Raw genomic sequence first — 22,155 nt, forward strand, 5'->3', positions numbered from 1 at the left:
TTCTAAATGTTTGCCCTGAAGTTTCAAAAGGAATCCAAGCCTGCTCTTCCAGAAAGCAGCAAGCCAGAGCTGTCCACTTTTCCTCTGACAGCTTGATCTACTGTTCTCCCTTTGTTACACATTTTGAATTCAATTCAGCCTGCTACTTCCAATTAACCAGCACACTCTTACTGCATTATTTGGCACTAAGCAGGCACACAGGTTCCTTCAGCTCCTGCCAATGTGAGAAGACAATACCCTGAAGGTGAACCAGGCAATTTGTTGGCAGAACTGGGCTCTGGGCAGTGCCCAAGCAGGCTGATGGGAGGCTGCAGGTGTGTGGTTTCAAATGCCGTCAAAGTGCTCTGTGCCCAAGTCTTCTCAGAATGTTACACTTCACAACCATCCTCCTCCAGCAAGATTCATGCTGTTTTTTGAATATTTCTAATACTCTGAAGTGCCAGAAAGCTCCATTTGTCAGGCTCAGTCACTGGCCAGCCTGCCCTGGTCAGGGATCATACACAAACCCACTTGGGCACGGGCCATTATTTATTCTGTACAAACTACCAAAGCAGGTGTGATTTTAGCCTGTTTGCTCTGAATGTGAATTGGTTCAGTAGAATAAAGTCTCATCCACAACGTAAGCCTGTTGCTTCAAAACTAGCAATAAGGGAAAAACAAGATCAAGTTTTAATGACATGTTTATATATATAAAAAAAACAGCATCCTTTTACTACAACATGTCTACAACAAAAAGTACAGTACAAATCCGAGATACACCCCACACATTTCTTGAAGAGGGATTACAAATTCACAGAGACATAACATTGCTATGCAAGTGCTTATTAAGAGCAATAAAAAGAACAGAACGAACAATTTATGCTCTACAAGGCTGAGATTTGGTGTTTACTGCTGGAAATTGCTTTACACAGTGTCAGAATTTAAAGCTGTGACCTTGCAGAAGAATTACTGGGCACAGTTGCAGCCCATGCATGGAGCTGCTCAGTCAGCCACAGGCCAACCTGAAGGAAAAGTCCTTTGAAAACTGGTGGCTGAGAAGGTTACTAGCCTAAATATAAAAATATTAACACAAGAATGGGAGGATAGAAGTTTCTTGGTCCACCAGCACTCTGAAAGATTGTTCCTAAGCTTTACTTTGCTCTGATAAGAAGCTAAATTCTAACAGAGTCACTGTTTGATCTGCACAGTGAAGCCACGATGGCTCCCAAATGTGTCTTTGCCTCTTCTGGGAAGGACATGAAGGTTTTATTTCCATGTTTGTCCCGTTGGCAACTCCTGACACTATGCTGGTTATTACTTACACAAACAGAAACCTGCAGCCAATCAAAATAATATGGTTGGCAAGGAATCTGGGCAAACTTTAATAGCTATGGTTCTTCAACATAAAAAGGATAAAAGTAGAATAATAATTTTTGGCAGGGCAAGCGGGGAATTTTTAAAATTCTGATTGTTTTCCTATGAGGATAGTGTTAGTGAAGTCTAACTTAAAACATGTTGTCCTGGCTTCATGAAATCACAGTGAGTGAGTTCTGCTGGGCCCACTGAGTTACACTCAGCTCCTTCCCACTCCAGCTGAAGTTATCTGGAGCACACAAGGTAAGAGAGGGGGACTTGGCACGGGAGCTGCATGGCTGAAATAATTCCAGTGTCTTTCTGAAAGGAGCTATCTGCACGTGCAAGTGTGCTACAGAGGAATACACAGAGCTCTCCCTTCAAGAAAGTGTCATTAACTTCAACCTCCTGGGAGCCAGCAAAGACCTTCACCAAGAGGAAGATGGACATCAATTTAACTATAAACCCCATTTTCACTGAATCAATTTAACTATAAACCCCATTTTCACTGAATCAATTTAACTATAAACCCCATTTTCACTGAATTTTTCACTTTCATTTTCAACAAGCCCCAGTGCTGTGCTCAGCACTACATCAGCCTGACACTCTTGCACTGGAATCTGATGAAACAAATAAGCAGAGTTGTGCTAATTTAGTAGCAACTACACTCACTTGCCACCAAATTAATCTCTGGGAAAGCTGATTTAGTCAGTTTTCCATTAAAAAATTCCATCCTGTCTAATAAAGATTACTTTGTAGGCAAAGAATCAGGTAAATGTGTTGAACTGTAGTAAGGAGCAGAATAACAATAATAACAATAATATCAGAAAAAAAAGTAAACTTCTTAATTAGTTGTTAATAAAGTTGTGGCTTTTCTAGGAAACAAAATTTTGTAAACATTTTCTCTACCTTATGAAAAAAGTAAGAAACAAGATCGGACATTCCAACTACCCCAATCAAAGTTCCTCTTTTAAGATTTATGAAATCTTTAATTCTGATTTTTACCTGTGATATGATATGACTGCATTTTGTTTTGGAACAAAAAGTCATGCAGAGCCACAAACCAGAATGGTCTGTTTGATGGTACTGAAGTGAACTTCTTTTCCCAAGGTAATAACATAAAGCCAAGAAGCATTTTGAATAAAAAAGCCTGTTGCATATGGAGTGGTTTGTATGAATTGGCATTTTTTGATTTTAAAAAAAGTTTGCTGAAATATTCCCCAAAAGCAGATCTACTTGGGCCCTTAATTCATTGGCATAGGCTCAGTATCAGTCACTTGAAATATGTGTTTTATCATGTACCTAAAATCGTGACATCCTTTAAAAACACGTCATACAAAAATCTTTTATTTCCTTATACTACATATTTACAATTCTATCATCAAGGTACTGTAGAAAATGTAAACAAGTATACATGGGTGTAAATAATATGGCTTGAGAAAGGTTTCCCCTTGGATTAGCTGCTCAAATCACACATCAATCTACAAAAATAAGAGAAAAACAGTACATTTGATACATTCTGCTGTCTGACAGCAGTGCAATGGGTTTTATGCTGCTGAGTAACCACACCAGTGTCTGGGCAGCTGGGATGAACTGGGATGTCTGAGGTACTGGAATGTGGCCAGTGGATGGGGGGGTCTTCAGAAGAGAAGAGCAAGGCTGCAGCCAACTACCCCATGGAGGCTCTGGGGAGAGGAAGCCAAAGGTTCCTCAGAGATCCACACTGAAAGGATGAGAAGCAGTGGAACAAAGATGAAGCTGAAGAAATTCTGATTAGAAACTGGAAAAAAAAAAAAAAAAAAAAGAGGAAGAAAATGAAATCTCCACTAGGACAGGTTCAAAGAGGTGGTGGGATCTCCATCCTTGGAGATATTCTAAACTAGGTGGGATGAATCTCTGAAATTTGACTTGAATGATGAATCTCTGACCCATTTGACTCTGAAGCTGACCAGGCTTTAAAGGGAAGCTCAGACCTCCAGAGGTTTTCTACAGCTTTACTCACTTGATGATTCTACAAAAAACCTTAAGTGCAGTGTGACACCTGCACTACTGTTGTAGTGTGGCTCTGCAGGAAATACAGAGCTAAGACCAAAATATGTCAACTGCTCAACTTCAATTGCTCTTCTCCAGCAACTGCTAAGATTATACCTCATTGTCTCACAGGAGATTTACCTTGCAGGTTCCTGTCCAGTGAAACTGCCCCAGATTCACATAATTGTAGGGTCAGACCCAGGCTATTACACCTCCAAAAGAACATTTAAAATATCACTTCCTTGCTGAGAGTCACACACTTCTGGGACTGTTATTTTGCCACATTTACATTGAATGAACTTTCCAGTGACATTCACTGAGCTCTACAGAAGAAATTAAAACGGATCAGAAGCAGCCCCAGTGATTTTCTGGCTGAAAGCACAGTTTTTTAATGAATTTTGACACATTCACAAATACCTTTATTTTTAATACCTACGAAGTGATGAATAATTGTGACCTCACCTTCTCATCCAACCTCCTGGATCCTGCTTCACCAACTCATCACCTACCCAACCACAACAACAAACTTCTTCAAAAATCCCAATTTACCATCAATTAATGTAATTTTTTTTCTCTTACAAAACAAAATCCTGCTCTTTCAGAGCTGCAGTTTGCTCTGGTAGTGAATGGGGCGTCAGCACAAGAGCTGGAACTGCCCATGCTCTGTGTCTACCACAGTCCTGATGCCCCTTCTTAAGTGCACTTTTGCTGCAGTCAGAATCAAGTGGTTACTACACAGATCTTGTAACTCCCAGCCTAAAGAGAGGTATGAAGAGGCACTCTGAAATCTTTTAGTCTGGTTAACTCAGAATATTAAAATACAGAACACATAAATTTCTTTAAAATGACATAGTTCTATATCAAAGGCAAAACCTGTCTAAACAGACAAAATAGCACCAAAATGTCTCTGTTCTATGAGGTGGCCACCAGCAGCTGTTGAATGGTATCAGGAGATGCTGTGAGATGACTTGATAAAAAAACCAAATTTCTCAATAAAAGCACAAACCTCAAAGATAGTATCTTTAAGCATCTCTCCTTGCTTACTATCTGCTTTCTCCATTCAAGATAAAACCTTTTCTGCATTAGCAGTTACTCTTTGATGAGAAGTGCTGCACAACCCACTGAGTGAGAAATTTATCTGGTAAGATGTGAGAACACAGAATTCCAGGAGAGCCTGGCAGATGACGCCACGCTCTTTGGAAGACAGATTCAGACAAACACCTTCCAATCAGTCAAACCACACCAGAAATGCAGAAGATGCTCTTAAATAAATTAACAATGTATTGAGAACTCTTGTCGGATTGCAGTGGATTCTTCTTCAGCTGCAAGTTCAAAATTAGACTGCATGCTCATCCAGAAAACAGCATTTTATTCAAAGAGGAATTAACTTGATGAATCCCTCTAGTTTCTGTGCAATATGACTTTGCAATGAATTTGCAGAGAAATAATCTGTGGAAGTCTCAGACTTGGTGCTGGTTGTCAAGCAGGTTTAGAAAGTCCCTGATAGGGAGCGTGGCTCATTCCATGGTGATGTGTTACATGCTGCTTATCCTGATACTCTTTGGAGCTGGTCTGATTAAAAACATGTCCAGGCTTTCAAGCAATGTATTATATTAATACCAGAAAGAATGTCCAGAGTAGATTAATGGAGGGGCAAGAGGCTAGGAATGAGCACATGAAACAGATTCAACTCTTTAAAAGGATCCAGCTACTAAATGGCCTCTGTAGTCTTCCATAAGAAGTGTGAATACTTCAGTACAATTCAAGCTGAATTGAATAACTGTTTTCATATCCAAATTCAAATACCGTCTGTGCATATAAAACAGTTCATTTATTAGTCCAAATGTTACTGTTGTAGAGCTCTTGGAAAAATACTCCCTCTTTCTTGAGCTTGTTCTTCATAAAAAGGAAGCTTTGGAGGGCCACCTAGAGAATTAAATAGAAACACGGTTTCAGGTCCATATAATCTAATACTGAAATATTACATAGATTATACAATTTACACCTAAATAATTCAATAAATGGTAGTCTTGAAAAGAAGGTAAAGGAGGGAGTTACACAGAAGCAGAGAACAGGGAAAACTATAAAACACTTCCAAATCTGAAGGTTCCCAAAGTTTTCCCTAAACTAAAGGAGGAATTGTGATTACACTACAACTGAGAGGAAACTCCCTCCATACTCTATTTCATTGAGAAGAGAAATTATCCAAACAATCCCATGGGTCGACCCTCCCATCCAAACTGCCCACCAGCATGGGCCAGAGGTGTTTTATCCCCCCAGGAAATGCTGGTTACCTTCTCTGCAGGTCGGGCCCATCCCGGGGCTCGGGCAGGCGCAGCTCCCGTTGCGGGGATCGCAGCGGGATCTGCCGGCGCACTGGCACCGCAGCGAGCAGCCGGGGCCGTACCTGTCCGCCCTGCACCCTGCAAGGACAGGAGGGTTTGGGACAGGGTGACACTCCTGGCAGCCTCCCCCTTCGGGGGGATCAGGGAGCTGCTCAGACACCTACATCTGTTCACGTTCAGACACCGCATTTGGGAGAGAGCGCGGCAGCCGTCGAGTTTCGTCTGCCACATGCTCTGCACAGCTTCTGCCCAGCTGTCCTCAAGAGGTTCCCAGCATGGAAATCATTACTAAAAACAGGGGTTGACAGCCCAACAGAGAACATCTTGGGATCTGCTCAGGAAAGTTGCTGTCAGAATCCTGCATCCACACTTTCTCCTGCCTCTGTCTCTCCTGCATGGCTGCGCTGTCAGTACGTGCTGGCCAAGAGCCTTCCCTCACAAAGTGTGACACTGAGAATTAATCCATTTTATAGATAGTCATGTCTTGCTCTGATTGCACAATTCTGCTGCATCCTGGCAAATTAAACTCACACACACATAAAAAAAAATCTCACTTCTAAATGCAAATACATTTCATACCTAGGCTGGTAAATCCTCACTTCAACTTTTTATGCATCAGAGGACAGGCAGGAAAGGAACATGAGCAGCAGGGTCACAAGGCAAGGTGTGAAATACACAGCAAACAATGGCCCTCTCTCCCTCACCTTGCTGAAAACCCCTGTAACCAGGGAATTTGCCTTCTCCCACGAGCACCCCCAGGTAAATAAAGTCCTGCTGAGCCCTGCATCAGCTGCAGCCCCAGCACGTGGGAGAACTCGCCCTGTGCGCTCCGAGCTTGGCCTTTTCAATTAGGAAATGTTATGAGAAAAGGTCTCCCCAAACACCTCTGGACCTGATTTTAATTTATGTAATACCACATTTTCATGTTAATAACAATGTGTATTTAAGACATCTGTTTGAAAGTCTGCAATGTTAATTTACTACAGAAAAAGAACGCCCATAAAAGTCTGTTATATTCTCTCTCTCTTTTTTTTTTTTTTTTTTAATTAACATTTTGCCTGTTTAATGGGTGCTTTACCAGAGTTCAAATTAAAATCAGGCCTTTTATCTTTATGGCTGCTGCACAGTCACAGCTGCTCACAGTTATATCACAGATGAACTGAGCCTAATTGAAAATAAAAATGCAAATAAAACCTACCCCATAACAGCTTTTCATGGATGGGGGCTACCCTAGCTGATTTAAGAAAAATAAAAATGACTCGCAGAGTTTGTGAGGAAGAAAACCTCAATTCCTATTTTTGGTGCTGAACTTCCCCCTTGTGTTCCACTTCTGCCTAAAATTTTACTGGAAAGGCCCAGGGACACCCAGTGCTGTGTGGGCACTGAGGGTGGCTCATGTTCCAACTGGAACAGTACTCCAGATTGGGAGCATCATTTCCAGACCACAGGACACTGCACAGAGGGAATCAGATGCTTTTCCATTTTAGTTTTGCAAGTTGCACTAATGGTTAAGCTCACAGCAATTTGTATTGATAACAGCCTGCTTAAATCTATTCCTGCCCATCCTAAAACAAGAGGAGAAATAATTTTTCCCCTCTGCTCCAGGAGCTCAGGAGGATTTTGTGTCCTGGTGAAGCTCCACAGTAACACATGGATGTTCACTCCTTTTATCTTGTTAGTCACAGCACTGGGATCACAAATGCTTTCTTACACTCAGTTAAACCACTGCAATTCCTTTTTCTCCAGTGATTACCCTAAAACTGCTCCATCATAATCACAGAATCCTAGAATAGCTTGGGTTAGGAGGGACCTTTAAACCCATGTGGCTCCAACCACAGGCATGGGACACTTTTCACCAGACCAGGTTGCTCCAAGCCCTGTCCAGCCTGGCCTGGCTCTGATCAGAGCTGTGACCAGAGCCTGGCTCAGGAATTGCCACTGCTGCCCCTCAACCCCATCAGGGTACAGCAGCGGGGCTGGTTTTACCTACAGGAAAAATTTCTCACCTATTTTTATATCCTTGTTACTGAAGAATTCTGCTCCTGTGGGCCAACACACAGCCCAAGTGCCTGTGCTGCAAAGGAGGGAATTACATCTGGGTTAAAAGTTCCTGCTGAAGGCCAGGGGCAAGCACAGCTGCTGCAGCTCCACTACCCTCACCTCTGGGGATTCCATCCTGCTTCCAGGGGAAGCAAATCCAGAGCTGGACATACTTTTACACTGGTCTGAAAAGGCTCACAAATGTCAGTGTGACAAAACACACAGCAATTGGAGCCCAACTGCACCCTCTGGAGTCTTCCCCACTAAATTTGCAAAACTTCTTGGTCTATTCTTCCCCTGCTTCTGTTCTCCAAAACTCAAGGCAAATGACATTTTACAGCTGACCCATGAACAGTTTTCCTATCAGGATATCAATTTAAATACTGATAAAATCAAGAGGTACAAGCCTGCTGATAAAGGTGTTAATAACCACAAAGAGCAATTTTCTACAAACAATGTGTTCTTGAACACCCAAATGTCCTTTTACAGTTATTCCAAAACCAGCAGGTCAGAGTGGTATAACAATACACAGTCCAACCCTTAAAAATATTGCCCTTACCAATGTCACACTTGTCTCCAGTCTTCCCAGGTGGGCAAAGGCACTTCCCAGTCTCTGGATCACAAGGAGCATCTCCACAGTCACACTGATGCTGGCACCCCTCACCAAACCAGCCCCTGGCACAGCCTGGCAGCAAGAGAACCCTTTAGATGCACGTCTGAGTGGCAAGATGTAACATGAAACCCAGAGTTTGCCCAGGATGTCTCAGGGGAAAGCTTATAAATGGAATCAGTGTAAATGCCAAGCTTAATGAAGAAATCAAACACAGCAGAATGGGCACAATATTTATATGAGCTCTCCTTCTGCTGGGGTTGTCTAATCTAACTTCTCGAAGGTATCTGTTAATCTGTCCCAGAAATGTAGCTGGCACTTATTTCTATTTTTAATTAGAACTCTCTAGAAGACCCCTCCGTAACACTCAACAGGTTTGACATGCACCTATTTAATAATCTTATTTGGAGTTTTAGAAGAAAATTTAGAATCAGTAAAAGAGACTTATTTTTAATAAATGGCATGTGGAACTCATTGCTGCAAGACATCACGGAGACCAGGACTTTCACTGTATTAATTGGAACCAGATTAGTTAATTTATAAGGGAATGGGAACACCCAGATGTATAACAGGAAATCTATCCCAAATTCAATGTTTCAGGATATTCATTAAGCTCAAAATATGGGAGAAGTGGCTCCCAACAAATATTTCAGTAATTATATGAGGTTTTTTGAGTTCTGATTTTGGCTTTTTTTTTGTGTGTTTGGGTTTTTTTCTGGTTGGTTTTGTTTTTTTTTCCTTTGTCTTTTTTCTTTCCCAGTACCTTTTTCACAGTGGACACCATGATAACCCAAAGGACAAAGGCACTGTCCTGTCACTGCATCACAGCTCGCTCCATTTTTACAGGCACAGGCCTGAAGACAGCCCAGCCCATAAAATCCCAGGGGGCACCCTGAAAAATAAAAATGAAGAAGGTTCATGAAGAAAATCATACACACCATTAAAATCTTCTGTGTTCTCTGTGCCATTCCCTGACAGCCAGCAAAAAATGATATTTATCCTTAAGTCTGCTGATGCCATGGGCTTTTAAATTTGTACCACCCAGCACCAGAGACATGCAAGATCTAGAAGGAGCTGGATGATCTGGGACATTCCCAAAGTTTTAACTGAACCAATGAGGTGTTTCTTGACTCCTCTGAAGCCCCAAACCCGTGACAATTACCCCCAGTGCCTCCACGTACCGTGCTCACAGGAGTGGCCGTAGAAACCCTCGGGGCACCTGCAGCAGCCTGTGAACCTGTCACAGGTGCCATTGTGCTGGCACGGGCAGTCCAAGGAGCAGCCAGCCCCATACTTGCCTGGGAGGCACTCTGCTGGCAGGACATGGACAGAAAAACAGACAAACAATCAAGCAAACAATCACTGCCCTCACCCACACTGCCCTCAGATTGCATCGCCAAGAGACGATACCCAGGGAATAATTTGCAGACCAAAGAATATTTGTTATGAAGACACAGAATTTATGCACAACTATGATGCTTTTGCATACTTTGGTGAGAAATCTTTTATGTTATTTCCTCAGTTTTAACAGTCTGCCTTTTTCAATTTCTCTCTTCACAAACTCGATGCCGAACCCACACCGTGTGTTGTAAAGCCTTGTGGTGAATGGCATAAATTAGATTTTCTTTTTTCTTTCTTTATCTACAGCAATATTTTCTTTTAGGCACTTAAAAAGTGTGAAAGAAAACATGAAGCTCTTCCTCCTCTGTGTTATCATTGGAATTCACACTATTCAAATTCCTAATAAAACCAGGAGGATCTTTTTCACACGTAGCAACAGTCTGTCCATGTATAATGAGCTATCTGCTTTTACAGAACTAAACACATCTCAAATTACTGAAAGCCAAGTCATGCAGAAGGGACTGTGCCAATATAATTAACCTCAGCATCATCTCTGAATAAGTTAACTTCCCACTGCTGGGATAATTTGAATCTGGGCAGACGAACTTAAACGAGCGTGGCCGTCCAAATAATCAGATGGAGAACCCTGCAAATGCCAGACAGGATCTTCCAGGAACATCCTATCTAATGTCTATTCAAAGGATGCCTGATTAGCTGTCTTTGATTTCCAGTCACACACTCCAACCCACACTGCTGTGGAGATCAAGAATTAATTTTCCAATAATTTCACTTCCTCTGTCAAAAGATAAATAGTGACGCTTTCTCAAGTGATACAACATACAGTTCCTTATACAATGTGTGCATGTTTGCCCCCTCTGTTCCACTCCAGAGATGTTTTATCTATGAGATACACTCACAATCCACTACTCCATGTGGGGACACCTGCATGATTTAATGATGACATTTGTCTTGAATGTGTACTTAGAACTATTTACTTGTATTTCATACCAATAAACTTGTGGTTTCCTGAACGTTCAAGTCCAAATTATACAGATATCACTTACCTACAGAGAAAAACAGGAACACAGAAATGCAGAATGGTTTTTGGGAGATGGGCAGGACAGTTGTGGGAAGACTGGGCTGACAGAAGAGATTCTGGAGTGGGATATGAGCCTGTTCAGTTAGTGTGTTTTGTCTTGCTCTAGGGACGGGTGTCATGGAGAAATAAGGGTGAGAGAGCAGGACAATCTCAATTGCTTTGGACAGATGTTGTCAGAACATCTGGGAAGTCTACATATGGGAAGATCAACTCCAGTCCAGAGTCAAATAAAAGAGAACACAGCCACTGAGGGGGAAGACAGAGGCTTCTCCTGCTCTGAGGATCACGTGGAAGAAAACAAAACCCAACATTCCTGTGGACAAAAAGCACAAAAGTTGAACTGGAGAAGAAGAAGAAATAAGGAGTGTGTAAGGGAATTCATGAGCAGTACTCAGGAGAAAACTCTTTTAAAAAAGACCTGAAGCTCCAACTAGGGGCAGTTCTGAAATTGTCCCTGTCTGTGTGTGTCTGGGGACACTGCAAACCCCAGCCTGAGTGCACAAATCCACTGCCATGGAAGCAGGAAATCACCTTCCTCACAGGATCTTCCTGTCCAGCCGAGCCCGCAGGTGCAGTTGCCATCCACGTGGTCACAGATGCCACCGTTCTGACAGGTACACCTCAGGTGGCAGTTGGGGCCATACTGTCCCTGGGGACACACTACAGAGAATTAACAAAGTTTGAAAAAACCCCAAAATTAGCACCCCAAGGAAAGGATGAAGGTGACAGGGAATAAATACAAACACATGCTTCCCACATGTATCCCAAGTGGTTAGGGTCTCCCTAGGGTGGTGGGACACTACTCCATGATTATTATTAGTTTCACCCAAACAGTCTGTCCTGACAAATCCCCACAGCTTCCTGGAGAAGCCAGTGGCCTGGCACCGAGGGTGGCAGGGAGGTGTGGGCAGGATTAGGCTGGGTGATGGAGCGGGGAGGGACAGAGGCTGAGCGCCCCAAACCTCAGCCTTATCAGCAAAGGCCCGGGGCAAGGTGGCTGTGAACAATGCCTGGCACTGAGTTTATTTGCTGTATTTCAAGTGTGTCACCCACTGACGAGGTGACCTGGGTCCTGCTTGGTTACCTTGCTGGCAGGCAGGGCCCGTGTGGCCGGGGGCACAGGAGCACTCGCCAGTCCGTGGGTCACACTGGCCTTTGCCACAGGCACAGAGATGGGCACAGTCCTTCCCATACCAGCTCTCAGGGCAGGCTGAGGAAACACAGGATTTGTTAAACACCCAGAGGATCCAATGGCAACTTTCATTTTTAACACAGCCACAGTCTTAGGGGAAGAGCTGGCTTTGTTTTGATTCCCCCAATGCACTTCAAAGTATCAACCACGAAGCCAAACCCACCCAAAGACACGACTGCTTTTCCTTGTGAGACTATTTGTGATTATAAATATAACCCACGATTTCACATGGAATATTTACTGTCTTTCCCATCAGAAGAGTGAATGTATGACTGAAATATCAGCTGCTCATCCTTCCAGCTTAAAACATCTTTCCCTCAATATTGATGCTGCCCAACAATGAAGAGCAAAGCTATGGGCAACCAAACATTCAAACATTGCCTTTCTGTGAATAAACTGAAGAGAACTTCACAGAGACCAGAGCTTTGGAAGCAGCACAGAAATCCAGCCACACCATTTAGCTCTGAAACAGAGAAGTAGGTTGCCATGGAGTCTTTACCAGTTTTGCCATGACAAAACTTGATCTTTTTCCCATTTATTGAAACTAATGGCACCATAGTGTGAAGCAAAATATTGAGATAATTTCTCAACCTCGAAATTTTGGACAGGAAGAAGGAACTTGAGCAATTCGTGCTGAGCTGGCTCTAGAAATAATCTTGGGCAAGCAGGTTGCAATCCTGGGGTAAGTGTCCTTGCTTCTATGCATGCAGCAGCGAGGGAAAATATTTTGCAAGAGATTTTTTTACAAAGCTGGAATCCTGATTTACAATTCAAGGAAGAGGTAGCTGGGATCTGTCTGTTTTTCTTCAGACAAGCTCTTATGCAAATGATTCTCTCTGCTGTGTTTTGACAGAAGCAGAACATGAATGTTGGCTTACTTTTGCTGCAGTTGGCTCCGATGAATCCGGGAGCGCAATCACAAGTTCCCGACGCGGGGTCACAGTGGCCTCCGTTCATGCATTTACAGGGATTTTGGCAGTTTGAACCATAAGTACCTTCTGGACACCCTGTTTTAGAAGGAAAAATAGCCAGCAATTAGGTTAGGTTCCTACTGGGCCTGATGCATTTCATGTCTTAAGCACTTTGTTGCTTTCAATCAAAGTTTGATTCTCATTTTCTAATGTTATCCACTTCCAGAGGGCTAGTAGTAGGCACTAAGGAGCAGATGGCTCCTCTGGACAACATGCCCTTAGGACAGCACTGATTGCAATGCCAAATGCTGGGGAGCTGGACTGAGTGCTGCTGCTCCTGGCTCTGTCCTCTCCCATTCCCCTTACGTGACAGCAGTGAGAAAAGCAAGCCTCATTTTACAGAGATTTTCCTCTTTGGGTTTCTTCTCCAAATGAGTGTATTCCCTCTTCCACTCCTCCACAGCAGAGATGGGGTCATTCTCCCTCTTCCTTTGGGCAGCAGCCACCTGGTTTTCCAGGTCAATGAGAAGCTGTGAGCCATTTCTGCCTCTTTTAACATCTGTTTCATGGATCTAGGGTAGGTCATGTCTTCTTAAAATGTATAACTTGGAGAAAGTTTTTTTCCTTTATAATCTATTCCTTCCCTGCAAACTGGAGCTGGCATTGTTAGTGGTTGCCCTGAGAGGCTGTGGATTTTCCATCCCTGGAAATGTCCAAGACCAGGCTGGACAGGGCTTGGAGCCACCTGAGCTAGTGGATTTAAGTTCCCTTCCCAGCCTGTGGATGGAAGACCATGAAAATGTGCACATGACAGCAACACAGAATTTCAGAAGACACCTCCTCAGAAGATAGATATGGGAGGAACATTATTTAAATGCAAAGCCAGAAAATTCTCTGAGGAAAAAAAAAAAAAATCTGTATTTTGTAAGAACCACAAGAATCACTACACCTGGATGGATTGCTGAGGCAGTGTTAGATGGCAACAAGCTGTCTATGGAGAGGTTTTCCAGGTGGTTATGAGGATTTCTGATTTCTTTTATGGACAGCTAACGTTCCAGGAGAATCGAACAAAGGATCAGAAAAATGTAAATGCATTTCCCATGCTTAGTTTACATCTTCTTGATGATCTTTAGTGATGGAGGTTGGAACTGAGGGGAAGAGCTGGGCAGAGCTGCTGGGCATGGGCACCATTGAACCTCCAGTGTGCCACCTCTGAACTCCAGAGAGGCAGGTTATTCTCCTAATTTCCCAGTGCACTGGAAGAAGGAGTAGCTGGTGCTCGAGCAGCATGATCATCATCCAACAGTTCCACTTGTGCTACTACCTCCAAATGACATTTCTTTGCTCACCCCTTCCTTCTCTTCCTTGGCAGAAGGGAAGTCTGTGGCTACTTTAGAAACCTGGTTGAAAATATATTTGCTCACGTCTCCAAGCAACAGATCCCTTGCAATCTGTGCATAAATAACTTCAAGTATTCTGTCTCTCCTAAAGGCACGAAAGCAGGGCCTGAGTGGCTGGAGAAATCTCTGGCTTTTCTGAACTATTCAATAGTGAGGGAGAGCTTATGGGGAAGCTTTGAAGGGGTGCCTTTGAAAATAAAACTGAATGTTGGCTTCTGCTCAAACCAGGATAGCAGATCATCAGGACTAAGCAGATACACTTTTATAGCATGCAGATACTCTCCCCAGCCCTTCTCAAACACAGATTCTTCTCAATGAACGCTCTGTCATCAGTGCTTCCATCTGCCAGGATTCAGAATCTGTTTCACGTGCAAGCCCTGGCATCAGGGAGTGAGCCCTGCAACACCCCCTTCATTCCCACCAAGACTTGAAGTCAAGGACTCATCCAGATTCAAGGACTTGGTGAGTTTCTCTTTTCCTCCTTTTTTTCCTTTTGGTAATCTGGATTTTCCCCTTTCTAAAAAAAATTTTTCTCCTTTTTCAAAAAAAATTAAAAAAATTCCCAGACTCCAAAAGATGCTGCTTCTCCCTGGCAAGGCTTTCAGAGCTATTCCTTAGCTCAAGGCTAGCTGTAGTTGCTCCATTACTGAATGGGAATGCAGTAATTCCCTCCTTTCCCATTTGCAGTATTTTCTGTATTTTGGCTCGAGAAGGAGCAGCACATGCTGGGCATGTTCAGCTGCTGCACCGTGCACATGCTCAATAACAAGGCCACCTCATCTGTTAGTACTTTGCAGAAGAATTTTGATGCAGATAACGAGGGCAATTTGCACCATGTCCCACCATTTCAGTAGGCTCTGCCTCTGCAAAGAGGGCTATTCTTGCACCACCAGTTATCTCATAAAGACATTTTCTAATTTAACAGTTTCCCGTGCCTCTGACTTAATGTTTTTTCTGCGAACAAAAGAGTGGCAGCCAGATTTCCACCTTATTTCCTGATTTTCCTTCTGCTTTGAGTGGATTTGTCATGACCAAGAGCTCCTAAATCTTTCCATAGCAATTGCACACACTGAAGCTTTTCTGACCAATGTTATTAAATCACATTGTCAAATAATCCCTTCTGACACATCCTGTCACCTACAGCTTGAAGGTGAAGCTGTTGAGATCTTTCTGGCTCTGGCAACTCCCAACCCAGTCAATGTCACAGAAACATACCATGCTTTTTTTTAAAAAAAATAATTTCACCACCACTTACTGCTTTTTCCTCCTTTTAACAAGTAGATCTGCCCATCCACCACGTCATGGACAAGTGATGGGAACCTTATTGCTAGTTTGTCTGCTTCCTCTGCACCATGCCAAGAGACTTTTTCAGCTCCTCACTCCAAAATTTGTGAACATGAAAGCCCCGTTTCTCTTGGCTCCTGGAAATTTGACTTCCCAGCCAGCTACACCTTTTATAGATACTTTCTTGAACCTTTTTTCATAAATACAGCAACAGCTGCCAGAAACTGTCTCCAGCAGCATCCAACCACATGTTGACTGGAGCAGAGCCCGTTTGGGAGCGGCTCCCTGTGCTGGTTTAATATTCTATCGGGAGCTTCTTCACCCTGGAGCAGCCCCAGCCTTCCCTGCAGGCAGAACAGCAGGAACTTGGAGTTTTCCCACCAAAGTCAAGTCAGCCATCCTTGCTTTTCAGTCAGTCACTTCAGAATCAGGCCCACAATGTCTCCCTTCACTGACCTGAACTTAAAACAACCCACAATTAATTGTTTTCCTTCTATTTTTTGTGTCTGTCTACAAGTGGTACAGGGGACAATAGGAACAACACCAACATAGATGAGTGTTTTTCTGTGAACTTCCATCATTTAATTATTTCTCCATTAAATATCTAACAAACCCGTGTTAAAGAATTTGCTGTACATTTTTGGAATTAGAGTACAAAACACCATGAAATCTCAAATCTCATGTGCTTTAGGTTTAATCCCAGCTACACAGAAATCCATGGCAAAAATCCCCCCTGAATGAAACAAAACTAATTTTCTTTTGCGATGAGTCTTTTTATATCTTTACCATCAGAACTTCAGTGTAATTGTTTAAGCTTTAAATTTTAAAATTCTGAAATGAAACCTGAAATATCTAAGTAAGTTTGAGGACATTTACTGTAATGAGAGGTTTAGTGCTATACAGACACAGGTATTGACTACTGAGAAATTGCTACATAAAGGTAATAGGCTGACCATGATTAAGTCTTTTAAAATGCTCCTGTTAAATAGTTGATCTCCACTACTGCTCTCCTACAACATTTATTACAATCTAATGTATAATGGATCCAGATGGCTCCAGCTCCAGTGCTGAAGGCCAGATTTCGATCTCACTTACAGCAAAAACCGATGCACAGAGGAGGACAGAATCAATCCTTTCTATTTTATTTATAATTTATATTTTAAAGAATAACTTGTGATGACATGATGGCAATACAAAGACCCATCTCCAAAGCGAGTCTTTCTCCTATTTCTGCTCAAGGAATAAAACAGTAGTTTAACCCTTACTGGAGCTGTGCGTGTGACAGCTGGCTTTTGTATCCAAACTGCCACCCCAAAAGGCAATTAAGCCAAACAGAGCTGTGCTGGATTCCCAAGAAAGGGAAATCAGCACTTGCCAAAGAGAGAAAAAACTGAGCAAGAAAGACAACAGCTTTTTATTTTTTCTTCCCTTTTTTTCTCCTCTAAATGATACTATTACAAGCCATGGAGTAAAACCAAAATTAAAGTTGTAAATAAAAAGGTAATTAACTGTCTCCTTTATTGGCTGCTTTGGTATATGTTTCTTATCAGTTGCCACATTCCACCAAAAACAACTTTACAGATGTCCTAAAATACCGGCATGAGCCATGTGGATCTGGGAATATTTTTTTATGATGGAGCATTGGGCCAATTGGCATTTTGTCCTCTACACTAGTCACCATTTTTCAATCCAGAGTAACAGTTGGTTTAATTTGATTGTTCCTCAGAAGGCTCTGTAACCGAAAGGACTTTATGAATCACTTGGATTTATTGCCAATTTCAGCTTGTTGTTTTCTCCTAACCATTTGTCCTTACTTGAGCACGCAGAGATTTCGGGAAGTATTTTGGACTTGGTATTTGGAAATGAGAGAGCTGCACAACATCCAGGTGTAGCTGAGAGTTGCAATGCAGAGAATGATCTTTACATTCTTTAACGTGGCATGAGGTTGGAAAGAATTTAACTGGTAAATCTGGTGGGTTTCAAAATTAATTTGAAGGATTGAATTAATTACATTTTTGAGCTAACATTATTAATTTTTTTTTTAGATTTTTTTATTTAAAAAAATTAAATTAAGTACTTGCAATAATACTACTTTTCTTTGGTGTAAATTAACCCACCCAATGCTTACTTTCCATACTATACCTTATTTGTAATACTATAACTTTTATACTCTAATTAGCCTCTATTTCTCCCACCACTGTAATGACACAGATGAACCCAAAGCTCCAGCAGATGCTCCTGCAAGACTCAGTTCTTTGTCAGAAAAGCAGCAACCCCCAAAAATACTCACGGAGGTGGCAGTGGGCCCCATGGTAGCCCGGGCTGCAGGAGCAGTGGCCGGTGACAGGGTGACATTCCTGATTCTCAGCAGAGCACTGGCACACTCCCTGACAGTCCTGCCCATACGTGCCCACTGGACAAGCTTTGGGAAGAAGAAATGCAAACCAATAAATTAAATTTGTCTTGGTAAATACAGCGCTCAAACAAAGAGCGGGCTGAAATTTATTAAATAAAATCCCTGCCTATGGAATGACGCTCTCCTCCGGGATTTTGGATTTATTACATTTACTTGGGGGTTACTTGAATGCTTGATTTTGTTTTGTTCAGTCAATTTGTGCCCAACTGTCAAGGGCCAGATACAATTTTCTTGTCACTAGAAAAGAAATCATAGGGAAATGTCAGGTGAAATTGACTAAAATAACAGTTTAATTCCCAAGGGACCAGGCATGTGGATAAAGACATTCTACCTTTTGCAGAGAGTTTAGACTTGCAAAGCTGCTGAAACATCAACATCAACAGGTTTCATTCTGCCTGCTGACAGCCACATTGCCTACAGGTTTTGGACCTTCCACATTTAATTTTTACATCTCATTTCCATCTAGCTGCCCTGGTTTTGGGTCAGCATTTAGAGTCCTCTGGTGGAGGATAATGGACACCGATGTCAGTCCTTTCAATTCTTATTTATTGCTCGTTCTCCTTTGGCTAAAACAGGGCTCAGGCAAGGTTTTGTAGGGAGGAACAAAGTCAGGGTGTTGCAGCTGGGGTCAGAGCAGGAGCCTGCTTCCAAAGACAGCTCTGGGGGACCAAACTCCATGCTAAGAAAAGCCAGAAAATGCCTTTCCAAAAGCTCTGGGAGCAGGAATAGACAGCGTAGCACAGGGACAAGGCCAACAGAAGCTGAGCTGCTGCTCTCCTGGCTGTGGGCAGGGCAGAGCTCCACTGGCACATCCTCAGCCAATTTGGGTCCAGTTCAGCCCCTGTCTGCTCCCTGCCAGCCCAACAGCTGCAAACACAGAGAGGCCAAACCCCAGCAGCCGAAACTGCGCTGGCACAGAGCTCAGAGCTGGCCAAAGCACCCGGGAAAGGACCAACCACCCCTTGGCCATCTTCCCTCCCGTCAGCTTGCCGTCTCCCCCCTCTTCAGGCACCACGCCACCACGTTCTGAGTCAATAAAGCCCTTCATGAGGGAGCTGAGCAGGGAAGATGTGACGAGGAACTCACTCTTGTGGCAGCCGTGGCCGGTGAATCCCGGGGGGCATCGGCAGGCGCCCGTCAGGTGGTGGCAGGGCCGCGTGGCGGGGCAGCGGCAGCGCTGGGCGCACCCCGCGCCGTAGCGGCCCGGTGGGCAGGCTGTGGGGACAGCACCAACAGGGACAGCAGGTGGGACACGGCCACCTGCCAGAACCCTGCCCACCCAGACACCCGGGGTTCCTGCGCTCACCCCCCAGAGAACGCTGCCTTTCACCTGGGGCTGCGGAGAGGCCTTCCAGAATGGAATGATGGAACTGGGTTTGTGAGTGTGTAGTTTGAATAGAAGTGTGTGATATCATTGGGTGGAAAACTTAGAGCTTAAAGTTTTCAGATAAAAAAATTTAGAATACAGTAATATACAGTGTAGAATATATTTAGAATATATTTAGAATATAGTATATATAGAATATATATTTATATATATCTATATCTAGATATATCTATTTTTATAGCTATATCTATTTTTATGTATCTATTTTATATAGATTTTTAAATATTTATATTATTTAGATATTTATATATATTTATTATATATAATTTAATATATAGTATATATTAAATATATAATTATATCTATAAATAATATCACATATTAATATATATATTGATATATAATACTATTTTTATTATATCCATATCTATATCTATATCTATTTTTATATCTGCATCGATCTATATCTTTATCACATCTATCTATATATCCATATAAAATTTTTTATCTATATCTATAACTATATCTATTATATAATGATATATATATAATCTATATATTTAGAATATAGTAATATACATTAAGCAAGATGAGGTTTTATATCCATATCTATATATCGATATAGAATCAATCTATTTTTATATCTATATCTATCTATATCTATATCTATCTATATCATCTATATCTATATCTATATCTATTATATAACGATATATATAATTTATATATTTAGAATATAGTAATATACATAAAGCAAGATAGTGGTTTTATATCCATATCTATCTATATCTATCTACATAGCTATATAGAATCAATCTATTTTTATATCTATATCTATTATATAACAATATACATATAATCTATATATTTAGAATATAGCAATATATATAAAGCAAGATAGAGGTTTTAGGGTGGAAACCAGTCCTTCTTCTTCACCTTCTTCTTCATGGGTTTTGGCGGTATTATGTAATTAGATATAAAAGTGCACATTACAAATCACATAGTGGTTGGTTATAAAGTTAAAAAGAAAAATAAGTTAAGTGTCATTTCTTATTTAGACAGCTTATCCTTAAAAAAGCTTACAAAAAAAAATACAACTCCATTTTTAACTTATTAAAATAAAATACTATAAAACTCACGGTTTGAAATACTATAATATAAATAAAACCTAACAAATACCCAAATCCAAGCAAGAAACACCATCTCGCACATTTAACCCCACCCAACCTTAACCAAAACCCCACAAAACCTCCACAGCCACCCCTTCCACGCGAGCACCTCCAGCAGAACGAGGGTGTGAAAATGCCCAGCCAGGCTGAGAGCTCTGGGTTTGGGGGGACGCGCTCCCCGACCCGCCTGCTCCCCCACCACGTTTGTCACAGCGACTCACGTTTGTCACAGTGCCTCCCTCGCCAGCCGCTCTGGCAGCGGCACGCTCCGCTCTGGGGGTGGCAGGACCAGCCGTGGGCGCAGTCGCACCGCTCCTCGCAGCGCTGGCCGAAAAATCCCGGGGGGCAGGCTGGGGGTGAGCAGAGAGCAGCGCCAAATAAAGTCAAATACAACCATTCCACTTCATGTGCAAGTCGGTATAGGAACCCGAAAGTCAAATGTTCCAAATGCGGAACCCGCTGCAGCAATGTGCTGGCAAAGCTTAGGCCGCAGTCTGCACCAGCCAGGCTGCTTCTAGCTATTCTTATCAGCACCCTCAGGAATTCCTCAGGGTCACTAAGATGTAAATTGTGCTAAATCCAGAAAGAAGAGGTTGAGAAACAGAACACCAAAACTGCAAGGACTGGATAACAGAGCGCTGTGAAGCACCTGGACTGGAACCAATCACATACTCTGAGAAGTGCATGCAGAATGCATGGACAAGATAGAAGCACCAATCAAGAAGTGGGCAATTAGCATGTGCAGTAGTTTGTAGAATGTATAAGTAGGGTAAAATGTCAACAATAAATGGCTTCTGCTTAATCATATTGGTTAGTCGTACAGGAGTCCTGCTTCCCACAACCTGCTGCCTGGGGAGCAGCCTCCGCTGGCCCCCAGCCAGGATCCTCCCTGCCTGAGCTCCTGCTCAGGAGGATATTTAGCAGGCTGGCTGGCCAGAAAATATCAGTGAAGATATTAAAAATATTAGAAGCATTTAACGCTGGCTGCTAGTGAGTCTGCACAGGAAAGCTTGCACAGACTGAGTCACAGCCTGGAGTGCAAATCCAGACAGGTCCATGGAGAGGGTGATGCTGTTTGCTGTGACACAACTATGCACACAGGGACAGCTGTTTGAGCAGTGGGGACTGTGCCCATGAACTGCTTCCACTTCCCAGGTCCCTGCAAAGTGACCAAAGAGAAAAGGAGCTGGGCACTGAGAAGTGTTTACAGGTCGTACTGGTGGATGAGGGTTTGTGAGTCCTCAGCACCCCAGGAGACCTCAGAAAGCTGCCTGTGACTTGCTAAAAGCACAGCACCATAGCAGCTGAGCTGAAATCATGTTTTAAGTCACCTGTGTATGAGATTTAGTCAGTTTGAGGGATTCAGATGGCTCTAAGCGTGCCAAACAGCTGTGTCGAGTCTGGGTCGTGTGCCACATCTGAACTATCTGAACCATCACAGTCCAGTTTGCTGAGCCCCCCTCAATGACCCACAGAGACCCAGCAGCAGGGGGCAGATCTGGAAAATTCTCCTTAAAACTCCCTCCCTTTCCCGTGCTCTTCCTTGTGTGTGTAAGGTAGAGAAATGCCTTCATTTTCTTAAGCAGGCAGGGAACAGGGGTAGGAGGAGATAAATTGATTTGGACAAGGGCATGGCTGGGCAGAGAGCTGCCTGTGGG

The 22,155-nt window shown here is 42.7% G+C and overlaps 1 protein-coding gene across 1 annotated transcript in view; it reads right to left on the minus strand.

Annotated features, from left to right (window-relative positions):
- Window positions 1-662: 662 nt before the first annotated feature.
- Window positions 663-22,155, minus strand: part of LOC100227840 (uncharacterized) — a 192,940-nt gene continuing 171,447 nt past the window's right edge. The window contains exons 28-38 of the mRNA XM_030280643.4: window positions 20,719-20,847; window positions 19,088-19,216; window positions 17,876-18,007; window positions 12,869-12,997; window positions 11,883-12,008; window positions 11,330-11,458; window positions 9,540-9,668; window positions 9,122-9,250; window positions 8,308-8,433; window positions 5,658-5,786; window positions 663-5,289 (exon numbers count right to left, since the gene is read on the minus strand). Coding sequence (XP_030136503.4) covers window positions 5,210-5,289; window positions 5,658-5,786; window positions 8,308-8,433; window positions 9,122-9,250; window positions 9,540-9,668; window positions 11,330-11,458; window positions 11,883-12,008; window positions 12,869-12,997; window positions 17,876-18,007; window positions 19,088-19,216; window positions 20,719-20,847 — 1,367 coding nt within the window. The 3' untranslated portion in view covers window positions 663-5,209. The remainder of the gene's footprint in view (window positions 5,290-5,657; window positions 5,787-8,307; window positions 8,434-9,121; window positions 9,251-9,539; window positions 9,669-11,329; window positions 11,459-11,882; window positions 12,009-12,868; window positions 12,998-17,875; window positions 18,008-19,087; window positions 19,217-20,718; window positions 20,848-22,155) is intronic.

Source organism: Taeniopygia guttata, chromosome 9 (genome assembly GCF_048771995.1).
Source record: "Taeniopygia guttata chromosome 9, bTaeGut7.mat, whole genome shotgun sequence".
Lineage (NCBI taxonomy): Eukaryota > Metazoa > Chordata > Aves > Passeriformes > Estrildidae > Taeniopygia > Taeniopygia guttata.